The sequence below is a fragment of the Molothrus aeneus genome, chromosome 17 (genome assembly GCF_037042795.1).
Source record: "Molothrus aeneus isolate 106 chromosome 17, BPBGC_Maene_1.0, whole genome shotgun sequence".
NCBI lineage: Eukaryota > Metazoa > Chordata > Aves > Passeriformes > Icteridae > Molothrus > Molothrus aeneus.
This window is the reverse complement of record NC_089662.1, coordinates 6,985,096-7,011,411: the sequence shown is the minus strand read 5'-3', so window position 1 is coordinate 7,011,411 and position 26,316 is coordinate 6,985,096. Positions and strand designations below refer to the sequence as shown.

Genomic DNA, 26,316 nt, shown 5'->3' with positions numbered 1-26,316 from the left:
AGTGTTTGGAAGTCCACTGGATAAGGCTTTCAATGAGTAATAATGAGTTTATGAATGTGTGTGCAGAGGCATCTGGAGCCAGGAGGAATTAATTCCAAACAAAGCCAGACATAAATCAAAGACTCTCTAAGTAGAAGGTAAAATATTCTTTTTAATATGGATATTCGCAACAGTAAATGAACAATCAACCATTCCTCAGTTTATTTAAAATTACAGTGTAAAATTGCAATGATATGGTGTTGGTGGCCCTTTATCAGAGGAAGTGAAGATTTGTTTTGCTGATTATCTCATTGTTTTCTATACAATATTTCTTATCACATTTTGTTCAGTTTATACACACACAGACCACTCCTTGTACATCTTCATGTTAGTTAATCACATTTACCATCTTAAAGGTCTTGATATCTGCAAATTTATCACAGAAGAAATTAACAAGTAGATGTTTGGGACCCGCCTCAGAAGGGATAAGTTTAAACTTGGTACTGGATTTCTCACTGGCTTTCAGTGGTGGTATGCTAAAAAAAAAGGAAACAGAAGGAAAATATAAGTCAAAAACAGGCTTATGCAACATGCTTCAGTTTCTTCACTAATCTTCCACCTGGAGTAAGAACTCTTATCACTTTAAAGTAAGATGGCTGTGAAAAGATCACACATGGCTTCACTATCTGATAAGTATTTAAAGACTCAAATCCCTACATTAAAGGCTCTCACAAATTCATTATGCAGTAACCCAGATAAGCCCACAAAGGGGGACATAATAATACGTGAGATAAGATTTCATGCAGAACAGAGGGTGTAAAACACATCACTGAATCATTGCAAAAGAATAACCAGAGACCTTGCAGAATGTTAATATCAACTCTAGAATTAGAAAGGGGTATAGCACCAAGGAAACCTCAGTGTTTACAGAGCAGGAAATTCTGAATGGAAATGAAAATGTTGTACACCAAGTGTTTTGTAACTCCTGGAAACTTGTTAATGTTTTTCTCTTACCTTGACATATTGTCTTGTCTTACCTGAGGATAAAATTGTGTGGGATAGACAACAGGAGGTTGGTAAATTCCCTCAGGAGAGCTTATAAATGATGGGATGAACCATTCCTAATTGCTCAAGTGCAAATGGCAATGTTAAGTTGCTGTGTTTGTTTGTTTGTGTTTGTCTGTGTATTCAGCTAAAGAGCATGTTCCTATATCCCAGGTATTTTCCAGAAATAACTGCATTTGAGAGTATACATTGAAATTTTTATGCAATTTCTCGTCTGTACAAAATGAGGGATAGTCTGAAAACTTAATCTTTCTGTTTCAATTATGAAATACTGAAGGGAAAAAAGCAGAAAAAGTTATAAAATCACCAAAGCAGATAATAGGCAACTGGGATCTACAGAAAAAGAAAAGGTATTTTATTCCAGTCTTCTCAATCTCAACATCATCAAATAGTTTCTTGACTCTGTTTATTAATCTCCTAAGATAATTATTTTGTGGAGTTCTGAAAGCAGAGCTTGAAAATTAGTGTGCCTAGAGCTTTCACTTTTGAAAAAGCTGCTTGTCATGGTTTAGTCTGTTCTGCAAAAACTAATTTCCTCAAACTGTGATCTGCTGTGTCTGAAAAAGCTGAGCATGGAGCAGACCTGGCTTTGTGCTTTTCAGAGGTCCCACCCTTTGAGATCACAACCTGTGTCTAAGCAGTAATAATTTTTGTTCCCAAAGCTAAGACACTGCTGTATCTGCTTTTTACATGTATTTCTATCTGTTGGATATAAATACATTTTGTTTACAATGATGTGCACCCAGATTGGCACCTGCGGTCCATTTAATAAAGTGAAAAAAATATCCTGGTATGTTGTAATTTGGGTAAGTATGGACAGAAATAGCTGCGTATCCTATTGTTGGCCTTTGATCACAACAAGAAGGTGCAACCTGTCTGGCCTATAGCAGGATAGACAGCCTCAGCAACATTAACAGCTTGGTAAGCATGAATTTTTTTCTCTGGAAGTGTGTGGTCCTGCTAGATAGGCAGGAAAACAAGTTCTGTCCAATTATGACAGCAATTATTTGACCTCCCAAACCATGGAGCCAAAGCCCAGCCTAGATGAAGAGCTGGTTCATCACTGTGTGCTCATAACCTGTGCCTCCCAGCTGACAGCTAGAAGAAGATGATGTCATCCCACAGTTCAGTTCCAGCTCATCCATGCCCACATTCCTGCATGTGTGATAGCAGGAGATGTTTCTGGTACCCACCGTAGCTCCAGGATCCCTTGGAGCAGGTCACTGCCCTCCACCTGCAGCACACAGTCCTTCACCTCCTCATTGATGGGATTGGTGAATGCCACCTCCACAACCACCTCTTTATTCACTTTTGCTTCACCAAGTACCTGTGCAAAGAAAATGCTTGTGAGGCCAGGTTCTCAGTGTTGTTTTCTAGCTGAGCCTTTTCAGGAGTCAGAAGAGGAGATTTAATGAGAGGCTGTGATGAACCATGGCAGAATGTGAGCAGAGCATTTCTTTCAGGGAATAAAGTGCTCTCAAAGAACTCCCTTTCCCTTTTCTCTGCCACTGCAGTAACAACAAAGGGAATTTACCTGTATGTCAATGGCAGGATTGTCCAGGGTGATGTTTCTTTTCACAAGCACTTGAATCCCATCTTTTACATGACATAAAGCTGTGACCTGGATTGTTTTGTCTGTAGTTAACTGCTGCTGGTATTCAGGATACTTTATCTTAACGGGGAATTGTTTTTCTAGAAGGAAAAATTAAGAAAGGAATTGGTACATGCTTTTATAAGCCCAAAGAGCTTCATATCTAACATTAGTATTTTGCTTTTATGCTGTGACTAGGACAGCTTCAGCCATCACTGCCAAAATTAATTAATGCAAATCTATCAGTTTGCTTTAGATAGATAGTGATTTCTTTAATGTTATCCCTTCTCCATTCACTACTACTGCATTGCCTGGCTTGTTTTGCCCCCTATTGCTCTGAAAGATGCAACAGCTGGAGTTTAAGGAGTTTGCTGGTTTATGCCTCTTCAGAAGTTAAATTACAAATTAAAGAAATGAATTATTATTTCTGCTTCTCACTAATGACTTTGAAGCCTAAGATTAATACAAGACAGTATCAGTTGTGATGCAATGATCTTTCACCTCACGTTGGAGATGCTGACACATCTCTTATCCCAGGCTCCTACTGGTAGCATTTTCCAAAATGTGAAAAGCACTTGGGGACATGATAGTGTGAAGCATGCCTTGTTAATGTACGTGTAATGCAATATTTTTCTCAGCCTCTTCTACCCAGGGATTTAGGATAACAGTTTGTTAAGAGCTTTTTCCCCCAAGCTGAGCAGCCTCCAATGCCCTTTTCCATATAAAACTATTATGATTAAAAGATATTTGAAAAATTACCTTCCTTTGGGGCCAGAGTGACAGACAGGGAGTCCTTCCAGATCTGATTAACTCGTCTTCTAGTATACAGAGTACTCCATGCAGTCATATTTACATTTACAGTCTTAGCATCAGACTGCAAATTTTCAAGAACCAGAAGTAGGTTGAGATCTTTGCCAACTTCTAAAGAGCCAGCCACCTTGAATTTTCCTGAGATGTCAGGCTTCTGTTCAACTTCCTCCTGTTTTGGTGCTGTAGGATCAAACTTATCCTCAAGTCCTAGCTTCTTACGGGCTTTTTTAAAAATCTCTCTTTCTTTTGCAGAGCCTGTCAGGGAAACCATGAAAATTATCCTCAACAGCTAAAATGCTTCTCTTATTTTACATGGCTGCTAGAGAGAAGCTAGCCAGGACATAGTGTCTGTGCTAAGAGATAAACAAGTCCTCTGTTTTCCACAGCCATACCTCAATTTCTGCATCTGCAGTCAGTAATGTCACTGTCCTTCTAATAACATTTTTTTAAACATAAAGTCTTTAAGTCTAAAGTTCCTCTTTCCCCATTTCTATCCCTTTTTATGGCTATAACATTTAGAAATGTAAATTCTTATTTGCTAGCACAGAGAAAGGCCCAAATGTTGGGGAAGGCTGATGGCACTGTGTGGTGGGTTGAGTCTGGCTGGCAGCCAAGCATCCACCCAGCCCCTCACTCCTCTTTTCCATAGGAGGGGAAAAGGCTTGTGGATTGAGGTAACCAGGATTTCACAGAAGCAGAAGCTGCTGATGAGCAAAGGAAAAAGATAAATATAACATGGGGATGATCAGATCTGAAGGTGCTGAGAAGGTGCTGTGCTCTTGCATCCTTTGAAAGAGTTGCTTTTCTCGGCCTCAGTGCTGATTTAGCTCAGGTTTCTGCAACACACCTTTTATCCTACAAAATCTGGGCTGTAGCATCATTCTCACTAAGCAGAGGCAGACAGTGCATGTCAGCAATAGGCAGATGCAACAGTGAACATTTTATTTGGAGATACTTGGACTTGACTTATTTAAGCCCCCGAAAGCAACTCCATATCAGAAAGGGAAGGCAGTTGTTTTTTCTTTTTCTCAGTACCTTTTCTCCCCTTTTGTGTAGGAATTGAATAAATCAAGTATAAATTCTGCTCCTATTTTATAAATTCACTAAGAGACTCCTAACTGAAAATTTATATCCTTTTGGGAATGAAGCAGCTGTGATCAGAAGAACCAGAGGTTTTCCTTACCTTCCTCATATTTATAATCCCTGGTGACATCTACACGAGCATCTCTACCAACTGCCTTTGTACTGATGGAGGCACCAATTTCTGTCGACTTAGAGAATATCAAAGTTTTCTTTCCAGTTGCAGAGTCATAATTCCAGTACATACAGTCTGCATTCACTTCTGCAAACACAAATGGGCCGTCGTAGTCCAGCTCCACTTCTCCTTCTTTGATGGCGTGCCGTGAGGCAGGACCACACTGATAAATTCCTACAGCATCACAGAAAAGGAATTTAGGCATAATCTTTGACAGCAAGCAGATTATTAGATATTTATCACTGACTCCTGAATTACCCTGTGCTGCTGTCCCATTCAAGCCCTCTCATCCACATAAACCCTCATACAAGGTCACTCATCAATGTATCTTGTCTTTATTCTGAAAGTTCACTTGATTTATTTTATATTATCCCTTAATTTTCAGTAGCACTTGATACCTACATTGGAAGTATAGGAATTGCTGTAAAAACTGCTCCTGGAATTCTAGTTTCTTTCTTGGCATCCACAGATGATCTGGAGCTTTTCTAATGCAACCAATGAAGTATTTTCTTCTGCAACTATTTCTGAGCAGATTGACAAATTGCTTTTACAATGTTTTCTCTTTTTCCTCCTCTCTAAAAGTGACTGATTTTATAAATTTTCAACATTAATCCTGAAATAAAATTTGTGTACCTCCACTTTCTTCCTGGGGAGTTGCATCCAGAACTTGCCATCCACTGTATGAGGGGCCCAAGTCGTTGCGTATAAACCAGCTTTCATTCCAGACATGGAAATTCCTGGGTGCAAGAATGAACTAAGTAAGCTACTAGTATGTGTTTATGGATTCCTGTCCACCTCCTTTGATCAGCCATCTTAGTTACATGGATTAAATGCCGTTATTTGCACAGTTCTTATCTGAGACACGCCACTTCTACCCTGACCCTCATAAATAAACTAGAAAGGTGCTGAAAATTGCATTGTGGAAAAAATATAAATGTTCAAGGGTAGAAACCAAATTTGTGAAGTTATAAAAAATGCCTTGAGCCTATTCTTCACCAAAATGTCCATACACTTCCTTAGTTTTAGCTTTAGGTATCCTTCTGGCACAATGCTACAGTTCTACATGTCACATGCAGTTAAAAAGGGTCCAGAACAACAAGGGGAGTAAACAAGACAGAAACCGAGGGACTACTGCTGCTCTTTGCTGAATGCAAGCTTGTTTGAGCTGCATTTGATGCCTAATAGAGGCAGTAGTTAAATTACTTTCACTGCAAATGATGCCTCTGCAAGAAAGCTGGTTCTGTTGAACTTTGACAGTTTAATGTGAACTGGTTTTGAAGAATAGTTTCAAACTAGGTTAAGTTGCCACTGTTTGATACGTCCAGTGCAATATTGCAAATTTTCAGCCATCTGTGGCATCATAACTATAATTTTGCCTGCCCTGGCTTCAATTAGCTGTTGTAAGTAGTGTCACAATTCTTTGTTTAACTGAGAAAGAGTGAAAACACCAAGTCTTGTAGTATTATCCTGTAGTATTTTTATTGATCCTCCGTGTGTGTGTGTGTAGCAGTTTTTAAGGCAATTCTTAATAAGATACAGCATTTGTCATTAGATTCTATGCTCTGTAAACATTAATAAGCTCTAGTATTAAATATTGAGGCTTACCACACGCTGTCAGCTCCCCTCTCCAAATGATTTCCATCTGCATCATAAAACTCATCCACACGCAGATTTCCATCTGCATCATGGGCAGAGCTGAAGTTTGTAATGGTACGAGTGGGAATCCCCAGACATCTAAGCACTAAAGAGTGAAGAGAAAGCCGCAGTCAGAAAGCAATATTTCTGCAGGTTTCATTTAGCATGGTAATGTCTTCAAAGGCTTCCATATAGGAAGTAATATTGGTGCTTCTTTTAATAGAATCTGTGCAATGTCAGTCATGTGCGGGACATAAAACATACCTGTAGTCAGTACTGCTGCAAAAACCCAACATTGTCCATATTTAACAGGTTTGAATCCTGATTTCTTCCAGCTTTGCAGGATTTCACCACTTCCTGTCCAGCTGGTGGGATTTTTACCACCCTCATACTTTCCACTCCAGTTTCCTAGCACCACCCCTTGGTCATCATTGGCGTTGACCTGAGAAGATATTCACTAAATTTATGATAAGGAAAATTAAGAGTTTACAACCTGTCTGAAAGGAGTCTGGGAGTTATAGCAAATGCCATATTGGATTTGAGCCAGTAGTGCTCTCTCATCAGAAAGGGAAAGCTCACTGTAGGCTACACTGGGGAAAGTGTGACCAGGAGGTTGAGGGAGGTTGTTAACCCCCTTCAATTATCCCTAGCAAGGCTCTGCCAGGAGTCCTGTCTCGAGTTTTGGGTCTCTCAGTTCAAGGGGATGTTAAGACACTGAAGAGGAGCCAGGAGGGAGGGCTGCAGGATGGTCAGGGGTCCTGCAGCACACAAACTGCAGGGAGCAGCTGAGGGTACTGTCCTCGGTCTGTCTGGTTAAGGAGGGTGGGGGGAATGTAAAACCAGCTTACAACCATTTGAATGTGTGTTCTAACTAACCTTTCTCTTTTATATGCCAAGAGGCAACAGCAGAAAGCTGTAGCTTGGGAAAATCATATTTGACATAAAAGACAAATTCCTCATTAGGAGGGCAGGGCAGCTCTGGACTGGTCACCCACAGAGGCCACAAACCCTCCTTCCTTGGAGAGTTTCAAACCAGCCTGGTAAGTCCATGGCTGAGCTGATCTAGTACCCAGTAGCTCCACTTCAGATGGGGGGCTGGACTAAAAACCTCTAAGGAGCTGTTCCCTCAGCCACCCCAATCTTATATTTTCAGTGTGACTACTGGATATTGAAGTGACAAGTATCAGAACTACCCAGAGGAGATAAACCTGGCAGGCTCAGAGCAGATGACCATGCAGGCCATACTTCACCATACAGCCAGTGGCCTAAAATTCTCTATGAAGTGGCTTCATATTTACTTTCCCTGACTACTTTTAAAGGACACCTAGTAGTTGAGTTTGCACTTTGCGAAGCTGTTGCTTACCATGGCACTGAGAACTCGGCCCAGGTACCTGGGGTCATGTCTGTGAGACACATCAGTGATGGGATCCTGACGGTAGTACAGGCTTCGATCCATTATGGCCAGGCAAATATTGAGGATGTCTCCTTGGAACTGTGGTACAGAGAGGAATCAGTGTTTTGAAAACACAGATTACTAAAAATGAGGATGCAGACAGCCATATTAGTGTTGAATGGGGTTTTTAAATCACTGATTGAAGTGCTGCAGAGCTCAGCCAGGCTTTACCATGTAAAAATGTGGCCACAACAAACTCTGAAAATCAGAACTCACAGGGCTTTCAAAAACTTGGAATCTGTGGACTTGAGGCCTCTCAGCATTGCTACAGTACTTTACTAAGTTAAGGCTATGTAGTCTTAGTAAAGATATTAATGTTTGTGTGGCTGCTCTTCCAAGGCAGAACAGGGAATAGTAAATTACAAATCCTTATATTGATCACTGAAACAGGGCTTGGCACAAGTGCTGATTGCAACAGCAGAGTCCTGCTCTTCAGAGATGTATGCAATGAACTGGAAAAAGCAAATGACCCAGTTCATGCAAAAACAATGTCTGGTGTTTCAGTGCTACATTTACCTGGCCGAAGTTCCATCCAAAGCTGCTGATATGATTTTTATTGCCTGCAAAAATGATGCCAAACTCTTCTAGCACATATTCCTCACACTCAGCTGTGTTAGGCATGAACACATCATCACCTGAAAAACCAAAACAGAGAGATGTACAAATGCGACAGGCAAAATAAAACAAAACCTCAGGAGTCTTGCTCTATAAGGCAAGAGCTCTCTTGGTCTATAAGGGTGCTTGCAGATATCCACCCTTTGCTGTTCTTGGTGCTATAAACAGATTGTGAAACTCAGGATCTACAATTAGAGAAAGGGGTGGGAGGTGTCTGAGTGAAGATGGAGGTGTGACACTGCCAAATCTCTGAGAAAATGGTAAACATGACTCTTTTCTTGGTTCTACAGAGGCCAGACACTCTCTTCTAAACTTGTGCAGAAATAGGGAAGCTTTGTCAAAAGCAGAACCTTTTCTTTTAGGACAATGACCTCTCCAGTATGTCCATGCTACAGAGCTGATTCTATGTACCAGAAGGTCCTAAGAAACTGTTAGACACCTTTTTTTGGTCACTGATCCCTCATGTCATCAATTTTCAGCTGCTATATTAAAGTATAGATCAAATGGAGAAGCTTCAAATATTAATGAAGTTAAAAGCAACATAGGTCTTTAGAGGAAATTCAACATATTCATACCTGAAGACCAAGGGTTAAAAAGCAAAACAAAAGTGCCAAGACTTTGTGGAGAGGAGCTGCCACTTTGAACACTCAGCCTGTAACGTCCAATGACAGCATTGTGTGGGCTGGAAATGGAGATGCTCACAGAGCTGGAGCTGCTGGACTGCACAACTGCACTCCAGCCCTCCTTGCTCACTGTGCTGGAGATATCAAACGTGGCCAGGGTCTTGGTTGCCTTTGAGGGTTTTGGACCTTTCAAGAGAAACAAATAACATTTTTTTTTTTCCCATGCCATGCTGAAATAGAGATTTAGTCATCAGCGAACTCAGCAGGGATGTAACCCTCCCAACCCTCCCCTCAGGTGAATTTGTGCCAAATATTGGCAACTGAAGGAAGCTGTGGCTGCTGGCTGGGGTAGCAGCAATACAACAAACACCTCACACAGTTCCATGGCTGTGGGAAGGAGCTCATTGGCTTTGAGGTTTTCCCTTGCTGCTCTGTAGTGCAGATTGGGCCAGAAGAATGTCCTGAGGCAGCATTGCTGTCCCTGTGGAAGAAGCTGGGGGCCATACCTGTTTCTGCAATGAATATTAAGTTTTGCTCAGGCCGTTCTGCTCCATTGAAGGTAATAGTGAAGGCCTGTCCTCTCCTCACAATCAGTTCTTCACTAGAAAATTTACTTGTGTGGTGTTCTCTTGCATTTTCTTTCAGATGCCAGTCGGTACTTGGCTGCGTTGCAGCTATGAAAAAATGAGATGAGCAAAAAAGCTTGAGAGTACATCCAAAGAGGAAGGAGCACAAATACACTCTGAAGAATTGCTTATTACTTTCTACAGGTAACTGGTACCCATGTGAGGCTTCAGCCAAAATTAGAAATAATTTTTATGTGAGCTTTTTTTTTAAGAGGCTCCATCTTGCATAGGCTGTTAGAGCTTATCTGTTTAATTAAATATAGAAGCAGTTGTATACAGGGTACTAAAGATATACCCTGTACTAAATTAAAATCAGAAAGGCATGTAAGAGGAGAGAAACCTGAGAAAATTGAATATTTATGAGTTACTTAGATAAAAATCTGTCTGAACTCTATTAATTCTCCCATTCTGAGATGGTGTCACCCTAAGAGAGGCACAGCCTTGCTGCCTCTGAATGAGAAATAAAGAAACATGACTGAGCTGAGAAACCCCGTGAATTTTCAGCCATGATATGGTCTCTAGCCCCATTATGTGTCACACAGCTGCCACTGCTGGAAGCACCTGACAGGAACATGATGGACACTGGGATGTGGTTTGGCGGTGGGAGAGACGGCAGAATTGGAGAGAGAGCACTCCTACAATATACTTTGGAATGCTCTTGCATGAGAACTGTGCCTTCAGTCAGAGGCCAGAGAATGAAGATCCAAGATTGGCTTGGATCTGCCATCATCAGAGACTATGGAAGGATTTCTAGTAGGAGATGGCTTGATGGTTTAACTGAAGTGCAGAAGGATAGATGAAAAAGATTTTTTCTTCCCCTGTGAAGAGGGAGATAGGAAAGAGTAAGAGTGTGGTGCTTAGGAGTGGAGAATTGCTACCCTGTGCCATTATTGAGTAAAAAAAAAACATCCTATGTTCAAACAGACTTCTTAATGTAAAGATTTTTTTACAGTGTGATCTTAAATTTATCAAGTTCAGACAAGCCTTGAAATAACTACAGTGGTAGTTTTAGCAATGCAGTCACTGTCCAAATGTAGAGGAACGTGGGTTTTTTACAGTATTGAGGTGAGAAGTATGGGTGATTCTTGAAAAACATATCTACTATTAAATAAGATCCTCAGAAACTTAGCAGTGAAGCACATCTATTGTAGAATGAGCTGAGGGCTCAGGGAGTTTTGCCTTTAGAAAGGCAGGAGTTGGAAAGGCAACATGAAACACTTTATAATCATTATTAAACTGGTCTGTTCGCATATCTATAAATATTAGCACGTGAGCAAAAAACCCACAACAGCAACAAAGAAACGGCCAAAAACCCTCCCAAACCCCCCAGTTTTTGTATCCTCTCTGCCTTAGATTCAGGTTTCAGCCTTTGCTCAGTGTAGCCTTCCTCAGCCTTTGCAGTGATACATTCCCAAAGTTCTGCTTTGCTTCTTTCTCCTATGTCAAGTCTGTCAGTCTGTCATTTGCCCTTTTCTGAAAACTCCAAATAGCTGTAGATTTTCCATTCCTATTTGCAAAATATAACATTTTTATGTCAGTTAAATACCTGTGCTGCCAAATCTCATTCTGAAAGCTTGCTTTTCCCATGCACACAATAAATGAAAAAATGCAATTCCTCTGAAAATCCTTCACCTGACTTTCAATGGAAGAATTTACTCCTATTTTTTTTTTTTCTTGTATCAAAACTCCTTAGAGAAGTAGTGACCTCTCACTGTCCATGACAGAGCTGAACATCAAGTTTGGATGTAAGAAGGTACCAAAGAGCATCACAGGATGGGCTTTCCCCTTGCTCACCTTGGCCCATATCTGATCAATGTGTCCTCTGGAGCTTCCTCTGGAAGGCCTCCTGTAATTCTGCTGGCTCAAGGAATGAGTTCCTTTGGTGCCTTTCACTTCTTTAAACTCTGTTTGCAATATTTCCTCTGGGGGTGGAGCTGTCTTTGCCCGCAGCCTTGATCTGACCAGTGGGCCTTGAGGATTCATTGTTCATTCATTTTCTTTCCTCTCTCAGTTCTCACGTCCTCATCTCATTTCCTTGCAACCTAACATCTGAAGCTTGGACAATATTTTTTCCTAACAGCTTGGGCACTTGTTAAGAGTTTCTTAACATATTATAAATTATAAGAACTTCAGCATTTAGCTGCTTTTCTTTCTGTCTTGTTGCTAAAGTTCTAGGAACGGCATAACTCCTTCTTACAAAACACTATTTTTGATTTTAAATACTCCAAGAGCAATATTTACAGGGACTTTATATTAATCCCCTAAATCTGTTTTGGAGCTGTTTTTTTCCCCCCTCCCTGCATTGTAGTAATTGCAAAACAATGACCAAGCTACTGTCTCTGCCCCAGGTCCAATCAGGGCCAAATTTAAAGAACAATTTCTTGTTTATCACATAATTTCTGTTTAACCCTGTTCAACAGACAAGCACTCCAGTGCATGACACACTACAGTGACACCAGATAAGTATATTTGTGACTTGTGATAAAATATTCCCTTTGAGTTGGTGCTCTACTATTTTTTCATAAGACATCTCTGACCATGAGATTTCTGCCCAAAAATCTTCCACTTAACTTCAAGGAGAGTGAATTTTGCTTATGCTTTGCAGGTGGCTCCACTTTGTGTTAGGAAAGAGATAGACTAATTCTGATACTTTTATGAAACAACCTGTAAAATTTGATGAACTCAATGCACATTTCACAGATGCATCTCAGTGACACCCATATGCTGGACTGGCACAGCTGTACACGTTCCCAAATTCATCATTTTAGTTGGCTGGGCTCAGTATTCAGGAGCCAAATTGTTTTGTTTTCTGGTTTGGATCATGTTTGTAACATCTAGAATTGGAACTTGCTCAAACCATTTCATATACAGACATGTTTTATTCATGTTTCTTATAAATGGTGCTGTTAGAAGAAACAGTTTTTAACTGGCTATAATTCAGACTGCTACCTTGCCTCTCTGCTCATTAATTGTATTAATCTTAACAGGGACCATAGTTTTATAATTTGCAAAGCCCAACTGTGATTTTAAAGTGATAAGACTAATCCTTAAATTTAAAATGTTTTAGAATTTGATTAGAGTTTTTTGATGTTAAGACATACTCTCCTATCCATACTTTAAAATACTGTTAAATGTCACACAAACAATACTCAGAATAAATTTAAGTTTTCAGCCTATCCTTGGATACACAGCAAACCATTTTTCTTTGACAGGAAGGTTAGTTACTGTTGAAAGACAAAGAGCAGCAGTCCATTTGTGCTGGCAGACAGTATGTCAGGAAGAACAAGTTGTGGCTGTTGTGTCAGCTTCTGGTGTTTATCCCCAGCTCTGCCTAAGTTGCCTTGCGGGCCTGTGGTATGCTTTGTTTGTAAAACAGATGAATGATACATACTGGACCTTTGGATTAAAGATTCTGGACAAAGGTTGAGAATGAGGGCTAAATTAATGAGAAATATTAACACTAGTCAGAACATGCAGTCAAGCACAATGCATCTGACCCAGGCAGCTTCTTCACCAAGCAGCGTTTGCAGAGCTTGGATGGTGGCTGTAAATGTAGAGACTGCAGAGGCAGGAGCTTGAAACTCTGTGGACAGCAAGAGAAGACTCTTGGACCTCAGAAAACTGAAGCTATGAGCCACGTTAGTATATTGTTTCATGTACCCAGAAAGAGGTGTATCAGAGTCATCTTTTGCAGACTGCCCCAGTCATATAATTCATAACATCCTTTTCCAGCAATACCCAGGTCTTTTCCCCCACCTCAGTAACTGTTAAAGCATTGAATATATAGGACTAAGAGTTTCAGCACTGAACAGCGAAAGACATATTTGTTAACAGGCAAATTCCCCTCAGTAAACTCCTTTCTCTTCTTTCCAATGTTTTCTTTCACACCAACTCTATGTGAATCCTCAGTGATACTTGAATTTTATGAAATGTCACCTATTATTAATTGTCCTTTTGTTCAGGATGGGAAATCAGTACCTATAATTGTCTATCTGCTCCTATCTTCTCTTTGAGCACAGCTCTTTTTTAACATATCCCTAAAGCACCATGCTGCAACCACATGGCCATGACTCACTGGGACCGCCTCAGTGGACTCAATGATCTTACAGGTCTTTCTCAACCTAAATTATTCTGATTCTGTGATTCAGTATCCTGAGAAGTCTGGGCTATCCTATCTCTTATCACACACTGGTTTTGAATAATTAAGCAAGAAATCCCATCAGCAACCCCCACTCCTGCTATCCTAGATACAGGAATTCAAGTGGCTTTCTACAGCTGTGCTTTATTTGTGACCCACTCTAGGGAGAGACCTGGGACTCTGGTGTGGACTGACTCACATCAGCACATTTCAGGACTAGAACCACCTGACAGAATGGTCAGGCCCATATGGAAAAATATTTGGCCAAGATCTCTTCTGAATCTTACATATTGTCCAAGACACTTCCCATTTTCTGTCTCTGTCTTCCACTCACATGCCTTAATAGCAGGGCCATTTGGAATGGAAGCCTGAAGCCTTCTTGAAGTTCCTGACTGTTCCTGAAGTTTGCCAACAGCCTTTCTTCCCTTTGAAGACAGCAGAAGTTGGCACAATCCCCGTCCATGCTGTCTGTGTAAGAAGGGTGTCCTGTTAGCTGGGCTCAGATCTCCTCTTGAGATCTCAGCTCATTCCAGGTGAGATGGCTTGTTCAGAAGAGAGGCTGACAGTGACATAATAGTGACATGCACTGATGTGTGACCTTCAAAAACTCCCATGGGACCAGGGCACAGGAATAAACCAAATTGGCAGTGCACAGACTGGGGTGAACCTCTGCTGGACTCTCCTGACAGCTCCCACACCATCACACACCACCTATTATGTACAGCCTATGATATTTACATATATTTCCCTACCTCACCCACTTCTGCACGTATATCTTCCACTGGAAGGGAATAAGGCATTATTTGGCAGTTTTAAGTTCCAATCGTGCTGCACACTCATCATCCAAGAGCAGCCCAGTGCAGGCTCCCATCCCTGCCCTGCTCTGCTCCTCTCTGAGGACGCAGCGAGCTGCCCCTTCTGCAGGCAGGCGCTCCCAGTGCCAATGCACAAACAGGATGCTTGCAGGTGTAACTCACGCCTTAATTGTAATGACACTGAAGCTTAAAAGTGACAGAAAGAAGCTGAGATAATTATTTTCAGTGAGAGACTACGAAACAAGTTGTTAAATCCTTAGTAGCAATAGTGGTGCTGCAGACTATCAAAACCCTTTAAAAATCAAGCAAGTTTATAGGAACCTTTTAGGTGTTTTCCCCTTTTCTTTATGCAATACCTTCTGGTCCATTAGAGACTGGCCCACAAATGCATATTTTCTGGGAAAAAAGGTGTGTCTGTCTGCAGGATGTGTGGCAGGGGATGGGAGGAGTAGGGAGAGAGGAAGAGAAGGAGTGAAAACAGCTCGGTGCACACACACCAGCACACAAACCCTCTGTTTTTTACATTAAAAATTGTGCCATGTGAAAAATGATACCATGAGGAGCATCTTTGTGCAGTTCTGACATCTCCAGCTGAACCTGGGCTTGGGTCTGTCTTGGATCCTGGGTATTTCTCAAGCAAGTGCTGATCATGATCAGCAAATACCTGTTTGTTTGTTAAATGCTGCATTAAATGCTTGAGTTTCATGCAATAAGAAAATTGTCGTTGAGGACAGACTGCTGTCTGAAATTTCAAGAGGAAGTTTTGAGAGAGAGCCCTGATAAATGTTCTAAGTCATTGGCAAATCATTGCTTAAAAGGAAGTGTTACAATGCAGAAACAATTGGTTTCTGGGTTTTTCCCATATTGCTGAAGGTTTTAACTGTCCACCTTACTGTATAGTTCTTTTGTTAAAAAGAAGGATTTTTCTACTCAGCCCAATATTTCAGCTTCACCTATTAAATTGTACTTTGCCAGTTATTTAAGCTCTGCTCAGAGGAGATTTATAAAGGAATCTACAGCCCTATGCTGATTGCATGGACCCAATTCCCTCCTAGCCTCAGTTCTGCTCTTAAACAAGTAAACATATAGATGGTATCACACTTAGCAGCTGCACTGAGATAGTCATTAATTAACCACCATGAGGCCAGGCAAACAGCAGATGCTGTGAGGGATGCTGGCAAAAGGTCAAAACAATAACAGGAATTATTTCAAATAATAGATATATGGACAAACACTTGTGTTCTAAGAGTTTGTGCAATCACTTCTTCTAGAACTGTGAGAATGGGGTAACTGTGCCTCTCTTAAACTGCATGAGGGGAAAACAATGCATGTAATTTCTGCACTTGAGCCCCTGATCTGTAGATGGCTGTTTTTTATTAATTTCCTGAGCTTTTCAAGCCTAAAACATAACATAAAATAAACATAAAGTCAGCACAGCATGTGCTCTGCCTAGGATTGGTAAAGGAGCATCATCTTAAACTCAGGACTCATTTTATGTATTTATGAAGGGGACCTAGAAGAAAGTTGGGAACAAACTTTTAGCAGGTCCTGTTGCAATAGGACATGGGCTCATGGTTTTAAATGGAAGGACTCAGTTTAGATTAAAGCTTTTACCACAGAGGGTGGCAAGGCACTGGCACAGGTTGCCAAAGGAGTTGGTAGATGCCCCATTCCTGGAAAAATGCAAGGTCAGGGTGGATGGGGCTCTGAGCAGCCTGATCTGGTTGCAGATGTCTCTGCTCATGGCAGGGGAGCTGGAGCAGATGGCATTTAAACATCCCTTCCAACTCACACTATTCTGTGGTTCCATACATTTCTATACAGGTGCCAGCAAGTCAGGCCTAAGTGAGTACATGGCCAGTGTTACTGAAAGGTGTTGATTTAATTTCCTTCTCCCTAAGACTTCACTGCTGGACTTCTGCTTGCATTTTAAATGCATTTTTGTTTGCATTTTAAAGTGCCTTTGCCTTTCACACTAATTTTAAAAAATAGTTAAAATGCCATTACTGGCTCTGGGTGTGCAGGAAGAAATTTAGTCTGTAGTGTATCCTTTGCATAAGAATTTCCATTAACACAAGATAATTTCATGCTAAAATAAAGTTTGCAGTTTGCCATAACTTCTTCTGCTCTACTTGTAATTTTATAATATTTTTAATATTTAACTTCAGTATAGCAATGGATGGATTATCTTCTTGTGCTTGTTTGTGTCTTTTGTAAAATTCAGGAAAGAAAAACACTGAAACATCATATGCAAAATTCTCAAAATGTTTTGTACTTCAAAAGTTCAGAGCCCTTTACAAAACAGCCCCACAGAGAAAGCTAACACATGGTACATTATTCACTTTCCCATTCCATATGAACAAAGAGACTTTTTTTTTTAAACTTACCAGCCATGCTCCTTTGCTCCTCTTTGCCTTGGACTTTGTATTGCTGTGAGCAGCTGCAGACCTATATGATAAGACTTCAAGCTCTGGCTGTGTTGCAGCATTTATAGGGAAAACTTTAGGCCTGTCCTTATGTTCAAACCAATTATAATTCACATTAGGTGAGTGAGGCAGGTAAGTCATACCAGTGGTCATGTAAACTTCCTAGTAACCCTATATTAGCTCATGGGTTATAAGACATTGGACTTGTGCAATTCAGGCCATTTATCCAGAAGCTTGATGAGATGCTTAGAAAAGCAGAGCATTTAATTGCATACCTGGAATCCAGAATTTCACATGCAATGATGCATGACTCGGCAAGGGATGTTTTTTGAGTCAGTATGAATTAATATCTCTTCCCAGTATGATCCAAAGTTGAGTATTCATGCAATAAAAGTATACATTCATAATCAAATTCATTTGGTCCCCTCCCTATGAGTGTACTCATAAGTCTGGAAAAAAACCCTAGAACTTTTCATTTGCCTCATTGGTCCCTTTTTGGGGATCACCACAGTAATGCTTTTGTGTCAGCCCCTCCTTAGAGTCTCTGTGAATTATACTAATGGTATGAATGCTGTAAATGTAGCGTAAGCCAGTAGTAACTTGACAAACCACTGAGCATGGAAGCATGGAAGAGCTTTGATGAGTGGATCCTGAGCAGTAACTCTCCCTGCATGGAGAGAAACTTCATCCCCATAAAATAAAACACTCATTTTGGAGCAAGTACAAATTATGACTTCAATTTGTGTTTCGATGGTGGTTACTCATCTAGTTTCTGACTCTAGAGAGAGAACAGTAAATGTTAAAATATCTTCATTGGCACATACAGGAAATTCTGTAGGTACAAAGAAAATGGATTTGTCAGAATGGCCTCATAACATTTCTTTTTGTTTCAGGCTAATCCTTCATTTTCCATATCAGTGCTAGCAAATTGATCGCAGATGTCTCTTTCTCTCTTCTGCCCTGCACACACAGGAACTTCTGTTTCCTTACACTTACACAGACTTGAACAAGGTATTTTGTCTCTTCATTATTACTTCATCTCACTTATCTACAATGACGAGAAGAGACTGAAGCAATCTCAGGAATGTTAGTGCTTACCTTGAAGAACTTGAAGAGTGGAAATTTCATAAGATCAGAAAGGGGCAAGCACAGTATCTATGTATAAAATGGGACAAGAGGCATGAAAAAGAGCTGAGAAATTACAGTTGACATCAACTAATTTGATTCAAATTCCTGGAAAACACTGAAAGAGATGAACTTAGCATCTAGATGAATAACAGCCAGCTAAGACATGCCAAGAAGTCAGCTGAGCCCATCAGAGGAGAAGAAAGAAGTGTCATCTATCACCACATGCTGACTTGGATTTGCAACAAAATCCCACAGGGTATTTTCATAAGTACACTTTGGAAACACTGATTACACAAGATTTCTATTAGTTAACTGCATAACTTGTTGTTAAAAAAACAAATGCTGCATTGCTTCAGTGGATCACCATCAAACTGGAAGGGCACAGTGGCTGAAGTGCCATTAAAAGCTGCCTTGGAGCATTGACATTTTAAATATGCTCTTTTCTGTTAATGTTGTTCAGCTGAAGCATTATGCTAGCCCAGGGCTAATCTCAGCTCCATAATGTCAAGACTACAGAGAATGAAGAGCTTAAAAAAATAGAAGGATCAAGATGAATCAGTGTAAAACAGAGAGAACAGCAGAGATATTATGATTTTTGATAAAGATGAAAAGTGGTTATAGAAAGAGGAGGCCAGCTGAGGAGTAATAGTCTTAAAAAGTTCAGTCTTTGACTGAAGACACTGAAGTGAAACATAAAAATGTTGGCAGTGAAGAAGAGTGCTTGCTAGACCCTCTGGGTAGGTTGTCAAAACGTTATTTTTTTTCCCCCATGGAGATTAAGAAGAGCCTGAATGCATATTTGTCAGGGGTAACACACGTGTGCGGCTGAGCTGCCCTTGGGGCATTGGTTTTGATGCCTAAGCTGTGACAGTGACACTTTCCCCCCCACTGCTCATTGCAGGCAGCTGATGCTGAGCTGCAAGGGGCAGGGAGCACCTCAGCAGGGCAGGGCAGCACCCAGGGCTGCACCCAGGGCTGCTGCTGAGCTGCAAGGGGCAGGGAGCACCTCAGCAGGGCAGGGCAGCACCCAGGGCTGCACCCAGGGCTGCTGCAGCCCCCTCTGCCCTGCTCCTGCTCTCTGCTGTGGCTCTTGCCCACAGTGAATGCCCTTCACCTTGTGTGCTCTGGTGAAGGGTCACCCATTTCCCAACTCCTGTGACACACGAGCCTGCAGACTCTGCGTCACATTCGTCTCAAGAACTGCTCAGTTCAAAGGAGTGATAAAACATTTTATAGAAAGAGAGAGGTTAGCATTGTGTCTGTCCAGTGCTGCATCTGCCAGTTCAAGCCAGCTCACAAGCCCCACAGAAATGCAATAGATAATTCTTCACGAGATAATTCTTTCTCCATTATCTTCTGAAGGAAAAGTCTGTCCCACCTTCAGTCATTTGGTCCCTTGTTCCCAAAGAGGGAAGTACTGAACTGACCTGAAAATAGCTGTCTTTTTTTTTTCTTTTGTGTGCAGAGAAAAGCTACCTCCTTTTTAGAATCCATTAGAGTTCATTGGTTTTTCATACCTTAGAGCAATGTGTTTCACATGCTAATTATGAGTTGTGTAAATAATGTTCTAAACATTCCCTTTCTTCATTTAAGATCCACTGGTTTTTATATTGTCAGGATTAAAAGGTACCCAAGGCTTTGCTTCACTTTATTGTTCAGTGCTTTGTATTTCTCTATAATATCATGTCTTATGATATTATATTCCTCCAAATTACATAATATCAGACTTCCCAGTCTCTTTTCATGCTGATACCATAGTTTGAATATGTTGTGCATTTCTGAAACTCATTCAGTTTCTTCTGTATGCTTTTGTAATATAAATGTAAAAGAATTGAAACATCATCCTGTAGGAGAAATACACTATAAGTCAATTGGTGACAATGATTTTTATTATTTCCTGATCTATTTTCTATTAATGCCATTTTTGTTTGTTAGTTCAGCACTTGCTCAGCTTAGCCCACAGTGTTTGTTCATCCTGTACAGAGGAATTATGTCATAAGAAGATATAAAATAACAAGCCTGGACAAGATATTTAGCTGTGTGGAAGGGTAAAATGGGTGTATTGGAAATTGTGTGAAGAGAGGCTGCACAACAAGCTGATGTGTGAATTCCATGATGTTAAAGGAGAGAATTGGAGTGTATCAAATGAACTGGCACAGGATTTGCAAATAGGGTGCTCAGGGAGCTGGTAACCACAAGAAAAATGCTGCAATAGCTGGAAAGGCCAAGGAAACAATTGTTTGAAATGGAAGAAAATATTGTCATTAGAAAGAAGCCAAACAATTGTGAAAGACTAAGGAACAGAATTAAGGAGATCAGGAATTGGGATGGAGCACAGCCAGAAGTGGAGAGGAAGATGAAAAGCCGATGCATTTGAGATGAAAGAGAAATAGAGAAATTAAAGATAGAAAGTTAGGCTATAGGGAAGCAGAAATTCAGACATTCTGGTATCTTACTCATGGAAGAAAAATTCCCCTACAAGAGGAGAAAATGAAAATAATGAAGGAAATGAAAGGTGACTTACAGATGGAGAAAACTGAACTAGATGGTTTGGTATTTATTGGAGTGGAAGAAGAGAAAAACGGAGGAAGAGGAGAATGAAGTCAGAGGAAATGTCATTAGATGGAGGTATTGGGGGAATGCCTAGCCTGGGGGTGGTGGGGCGGTATATGAGAAAGGATCTGGCATAGAAGGAAGGGAAGCTTTAAGAGAATCAAGGACCAAATCAAGGAAGAAAAGGGAGGGGATAGTGAGTATCAGCATATATATAAATACTGTACTTCAATGACTTCACTGAAATTCAAGCTGCTCTCTAAAATAGTTAGAAACCTTGTGTAAGAATTAACAACATGCCCACAGCTTTTCCATCTTTTCAGTTGTGTCTGCTGGTGTAATAAACACAGTTCCATCCTTCAGATCTTGTTTGTTGTGTGACCTTGGACAGAGCAACAGCACTGCTAGAGTAGCTGTGGAATTTTGGCAACGCTGAATCTGTGCTGAGAATTTAAAGCAAGACTTCACGTGGGACCAAGTGCTTGCATCTCTGTCAACAGAGCCTTTGAGTCAAGGCTAGGCATCCTCTCTTTCAGCAGGAAATCAGGTAGCACCACGTGCTGTGCCTGAGCACAACTAGGAAGTTTTCAGAAACTAAAATTCCACAATTCTCCAGCTCCCTTGGCAGTGGACTGCTGAGACTCTGACAGTGTGCAAAGCAGGAAGCTGCCAAGGACAGAGGCTGCTGGGGAGTCAGCAAGATGCCATCAGGGGTTTTTTGCGTCAGAGCGTTGGAAAATACCAAAGGTTGTTCCTGCTGCCAAGCAGGGCACACCCTGCCAGGAGGGCAGCTACTGTGGCACAGGGAACACCTCTCCCAGAAGCAGGATCACCATCCACAGCTCTGTCACACCTGTGGTCCCTTTTCCCCTGGACAATTCCTGCAGCTCTATTGTGCATCTCCTTGTGCATCCCTCTCCTTGTTCTGTTTTCTTGCAGCAGGGGCAACCAGACAGGCACTTACAGGTTTAGAAGGGATGTAACAGGATAGTTAGGAGGTCAAAGTGTAGTTCCATAGTGGATAATTGTGCCTAATGCTGACTCTGAATGAGAATTCTTTGCAATATATGAGTGCCAAGAAACAGGTCTTGCCCACAGTCTACTGGGCTATGAACCTTGTGTCATGGTTTGGGGGAGGTTTTCTCCCCAGTCACTGGCATAGAATTAACCTGAACTACCCAAACCTGTTCTGCAGAACCCAGCACTGTACATTGGAGCTGCCTCTGCAGCTCATCTTTACTCACAGCCACACAACTTTGCTCAGTTTCAAACCAGACTGAAGACATTTCTGGCCACCAGTGACCTGGCATCTTACTTAGCCATGAGCACACCCTGTGCTTGCTTTGAGCTCCTCCAGGAAGAAAGCATTTGGTCAGAGTGGAATGCATGACTATGGCTAAATTAGAGTATAATCCATCTAGGTCCCACACTGGACTCAATCTGTTAATCTGGAGTAAGAGTGAAAAAGATCTGGGGAGAGATTGGAAACATGACAATCAAACAAAGGCAGTTCCTGAGGATTATTTCCAAGGCAAGAGATCAGCCTGTATTTTCATTTTAGAGAGTTAAGTGAGTCTCATTGCCTTGTTTGTTTCTCTTGGGCAAATGAAACTCCTCTAACAGGAAGGTGAGTGCTTCCCATTGTCAGAGAATGGTGGCAGCTCTCTTAGAACCATGAGACAGGTTAACAGCAGAAATTTACTATTTTGGACAGGATTTACTTTTGAAAGTCTGAAGCCACTTGTAACTGTGGAAGAGTCACATGTTATGGCTTTGATACTATCCATTTTCTGTCCCTGAAAACATAATTTCATAGTGAGAATATCTATAACACTATCAGTTTATCTTGAACACTTATTTTTAAACATTTTCCCCCCTAAAACTTAGCATCTGGAGTGAGTAGAATTAATTTTTTACAGCTGTGCAAACTGGCAAGATTTGGCACTGTAAGTGTGTCTTAGTTCCATCCCACTAAATCACTGTCAGACCTTTTGTCCTATAAAATGTTTCCTTTGGAATTTTTATAGCAAATAACTTTGTAAAAGAAACTGCAGTAGTTTATCCTTTGTATTTAGCAGTGTAACCATTGGCATGACCCAGTGGCTACACACAGAAAGAACCAGTCATTGCTACAGATACCTCACTATTTTTAAACTGCTGCTGTTGGGAATAACAATGATAATATTGATTATTGCAATTGATTCTGGCCTTTTTCTTTCCATTCAATGTAAAATACTTTCTGAGAAGCCTTGAAATCTTCAAGGCATTAAGCCTTGCAATTGCTGTTCTATATTTGAAATTGGGTTTCTGAACCTCACACATGCAGGTAAACAGAAATACTCATTTTCCCGGCTCTCTCTCTGTTCAGGTTGCTCATATTAGTACAGCAGTGCATGTGTCACTGTACACAAATGTTCAGGATATTTCCTGTAATTTCATACTCAGGGCCAGTTTTAAGAAACCAACTTGTTTCAACAGTTATTTCTTCTTTGTGAACGGTGAAATAAGTTATTGGTGTAACAGCAGAAATCGTAAATGTGCAAAGTCCCTTCCTTTGGGCAAAAGGGGAAAAAAGTATTGCCTCAAAAACAAAAACCATTTCAAGCCTGCCATGTCCCCACTTCCCTAAATAGTTCTCTCTCCTTTGACATTCTCCTGTAAGCACACACTTTTATGTTTTCTTGAAATTTTTAAACAATCAGCTGTGAGCAGCTACTGATGTAAAATGAACACAGCAAAGCTAAACGTGAGCCTGTATAGAAGGGGAAGGTGATCTTATTTTAAACAAAACTGATTTCAGTCAGTCACATTATTCTCCTGCAGATTTCCTTCAGTCAGTCTTTCGCACTTGTTTCTCACACCTGCATTTTCACAAGGATTAGGATGTGTATGTCTGGCTAGTCCAGCCAGGATTACCTGTGGTGCAACTGAGGACAAAGGAGGCCAGTTTGGGAGTCATCAGGTTTCCTGGGTTCTTTTTGCTGGGTGACCGCATGCTGACTTGGAATTGCCTTTTGCACCCTTCAGAGACCCAGGTCTGTGAGTCATTGATTGTCTGCCTGTCCTTCTGTCTCCTGCTCTGTCAAAAGTTTGTCTTTAGTTTTATTTCTAGACAAAGGAAGTAGTGTCTCACACAGGTGACAAGCTGCAGAGGACCCTGGGCTGAGGACTGGACCTCTCACAATGAAGTGACACCTGGAGGGATCTGTGCTGGTCATTCTGACAGAGCAGCACCCATTCCCCATGGAGCCACCAGTGTAAACTAGCTCACTCACCTGTTAAAGCATGAATGGTACTTGGGGTTTCTTGGTGGCTTTCTAGTCATGAAACTCAGTGCTATGAACACTTTTGGAAGGAGGACAGTGAGATGCAGCCTCTGGAATGACTGTAAATACATTAGTGCTTTTTTGTGTACTGTCTCTGCACTGAGTGTTACCCAATAATAACAACAGTGCTGTACAGGCTTTGTGAGAGGAGTTTCTGAGCTCAGGTCCTGGTAGTTTTGTTTGAAAGGGTCTGCACTGTTCTTCCAGCCACAGATGTGGCTGTGGTTGAATAATGGCCTGCACTTCCTGGAAACTCATTAAATGTCATCCAAATTGTAGGCAGTCAAAGGCTGAGAGTGCTGGGGATTAGGCATGTTTATATGAGGGTTTGAGAGAGAATGTCCACTAGCAGAATAACACTGAGACAGAATAAAACCAGTATTTTATTGAAGATGTTGCAGGTGAATGTAAGCTGATGATCCTACTTGTCTAATAGTGAAAGGTGCTGTATTTAATCTTTCCAAAATTTTAACGCTCTAGTGTATGATGGTGAGTGATGTATTAGGACCTGTCCTTTAAGGGAAACAAAACAAAACAGGAAAAAACCCACCACCATGCTACATAGAAAAAAAAAATAAAAAAGCACATACATAACTTTAACAGCACCTCAGTTAAAATAAAACATCGAGCTTATCTGTTTGTTACAGGGATGCAGCCAATGAGAGCAAATGTTAAAAGAGAACAGACAAAATATCTGGGAACATGATTGACAGAGCTCTGTATCAGGTGAATCTCCTACACAAGGAAGTGTTCCAACCTCCTTAACTCTGATAACTACAGAGGATAATTGTTCATTATTTCTGTCTCCCACTTGCACCCTGCCACTGTTGTTACTTGTTGTCTATCTTGGCTTTGCTTCAGATGATTCTGTTTGTAATCTTACCTGCATTTGTTAAACCAGAAAGATACCATGCTTGGTTTTTAGATTATCATGGCTAGAGTCAAAGACATCAGACAAACAATCAAAGTCATCAAATCAAATAGATCTGATGGAAAGCTGCCTCCATCTCCACACAAGAGAACCCATATTTCTTTTGTTGATTAGGAGAGTGAGTATCTCACTAGCATGTACTGCCAAGTCTGTATCTTCCAACACTAAGTATGATGTATACACATGTATTTGTGTGTGATGAGCCATTATTCTTTAAAAGCTACAAGGCACCAAGTTATTATCCCAGGTTGATGGTTGTCAAGTGACCAAGGCTACGGAAGAGGAAGTGGGAGAACTGTCCAAATTATAAAGCTCGGAGATCAATTTCAGTAAGGCTCAATTAGTGCTACCCCAGGAACTGTAACTGGGGAAATGAGAAAACAGATAGCTAGAAGAAAGATTAAAGCTTTTTGTCAAATAAACATTGTTTATCCCCAACTCCAATTTAAAGCAGATTTAGGTGATTTAAATTTTCACAGCAGTAACTTTGCAAGTATCAGCAGACTGCAAGGAAAATTACTGGAAAGGCTTGGAATGGAGCTGGAACTTGGCCTTGAAGAGTCACAGCCTCACTGGGCCACCTGTGCCAGTGTCTCACCATGCTCTCAGTAAAGAATTTCTTCCCAATACCGAATCTAAACCTATTCTCTTTCACTTTAAAACCACCCTCCCTTGCCCTGTCACTACATGTCCTTATAAACAGTCTCTCTTCATTTTTCTTGTAGGCTCTCTTCAGGGATTAGCTCTGCCCCATCAGGGAATGACCACGCACTGCCCCCAAGGACTCCGGGCTGGTGTCTGCGGAGCTTCCGAGGCTCATCTCAAGGCAGGAGCCGTCAGGAGAACGTGAACAAACCCCGGCACAAAGGCCCTCGGAGCTCTAAGGGATAACTCAAACCCTTTATGGGCGCCCAGCCTCATCCAGCCCTGCCCCAAAGCCCCCGCCTGGCGGCACAGCTGCCCAAACCCAGCTCGGGGCTGTCCCTGACCCCAAATCCCGGCTCGGGGCTGTCCCTGACCCCAAATCCCGGCTCGGGGCTGTCCCTGACCCCAAACCCAGCTCGGGGCTGTTCCCTGACCCCAAACCCAGCTCGGGGCTGTTCCCTGACCCCAAATCCCGGCTCGGGGCTGTTCCTGATCCCAAACCCCGGCTCGGGGCTGTCCCTGACCCCAAACCCCGGCTCGGGGCTGTCCCTGACCCCAAATCCCGGCTCGGGGCTGTTCCTAATCCCAAACCCCGGCTCGGGGCTGTCCCTGACCCCAAATCCCGGCTCGGGGCTGTTCCTGATCCCAAACCCCGGCTCGGGGCTGTCCCTGACCCCAACCCCGGCTCGGGGCTGTTCCCTG

At 41.5% G+C, this 26,316-nt stretch overlaps 1 protein-coding gene across 1 annotated transcript; it reads right to left on the bottom strand.

Annotated features, from left to right (window-relative positions):
* Positions 1 to 367: 367 nt before the first annotated feature.
* On the bottom strand, positions 368 to 11,501 carry LOC136563887 (protein-glutamine gamma-glutamyltransferase E-like). The gene is made up of 13 exons (XM_066561551.1): positions 11,447 to 11,501; positions 9,533 to 9,700; positions 8,979 to 9,212; positions 8,305 to 8,423; positions 7,699 to 7,827; positions 6,600 to 6,777; positions 6,306 to 6,441; positions 5,334 to 5,437; positions 4,629 to 4,874; positions 3,395 to 3,700; positions 2,579 to 2,736; positions 2,238 to 2,371; positions 368 to 515 (listed from the first exon to the last, which is right to left on the bottom strand). The coding sequence occupies exons 1-13, from the start codon at positions 11,454 to 11,456 to the stop codon at positions 368 to 370; spliced, it is 2,070 nt and encodes a 689-aa protein (XP_066417648.1). The 5' UTR covers positions 11,457 to 11,501.
* Positions 11,502 to 26,316: the final 14,815 nt, after the last annotated feature.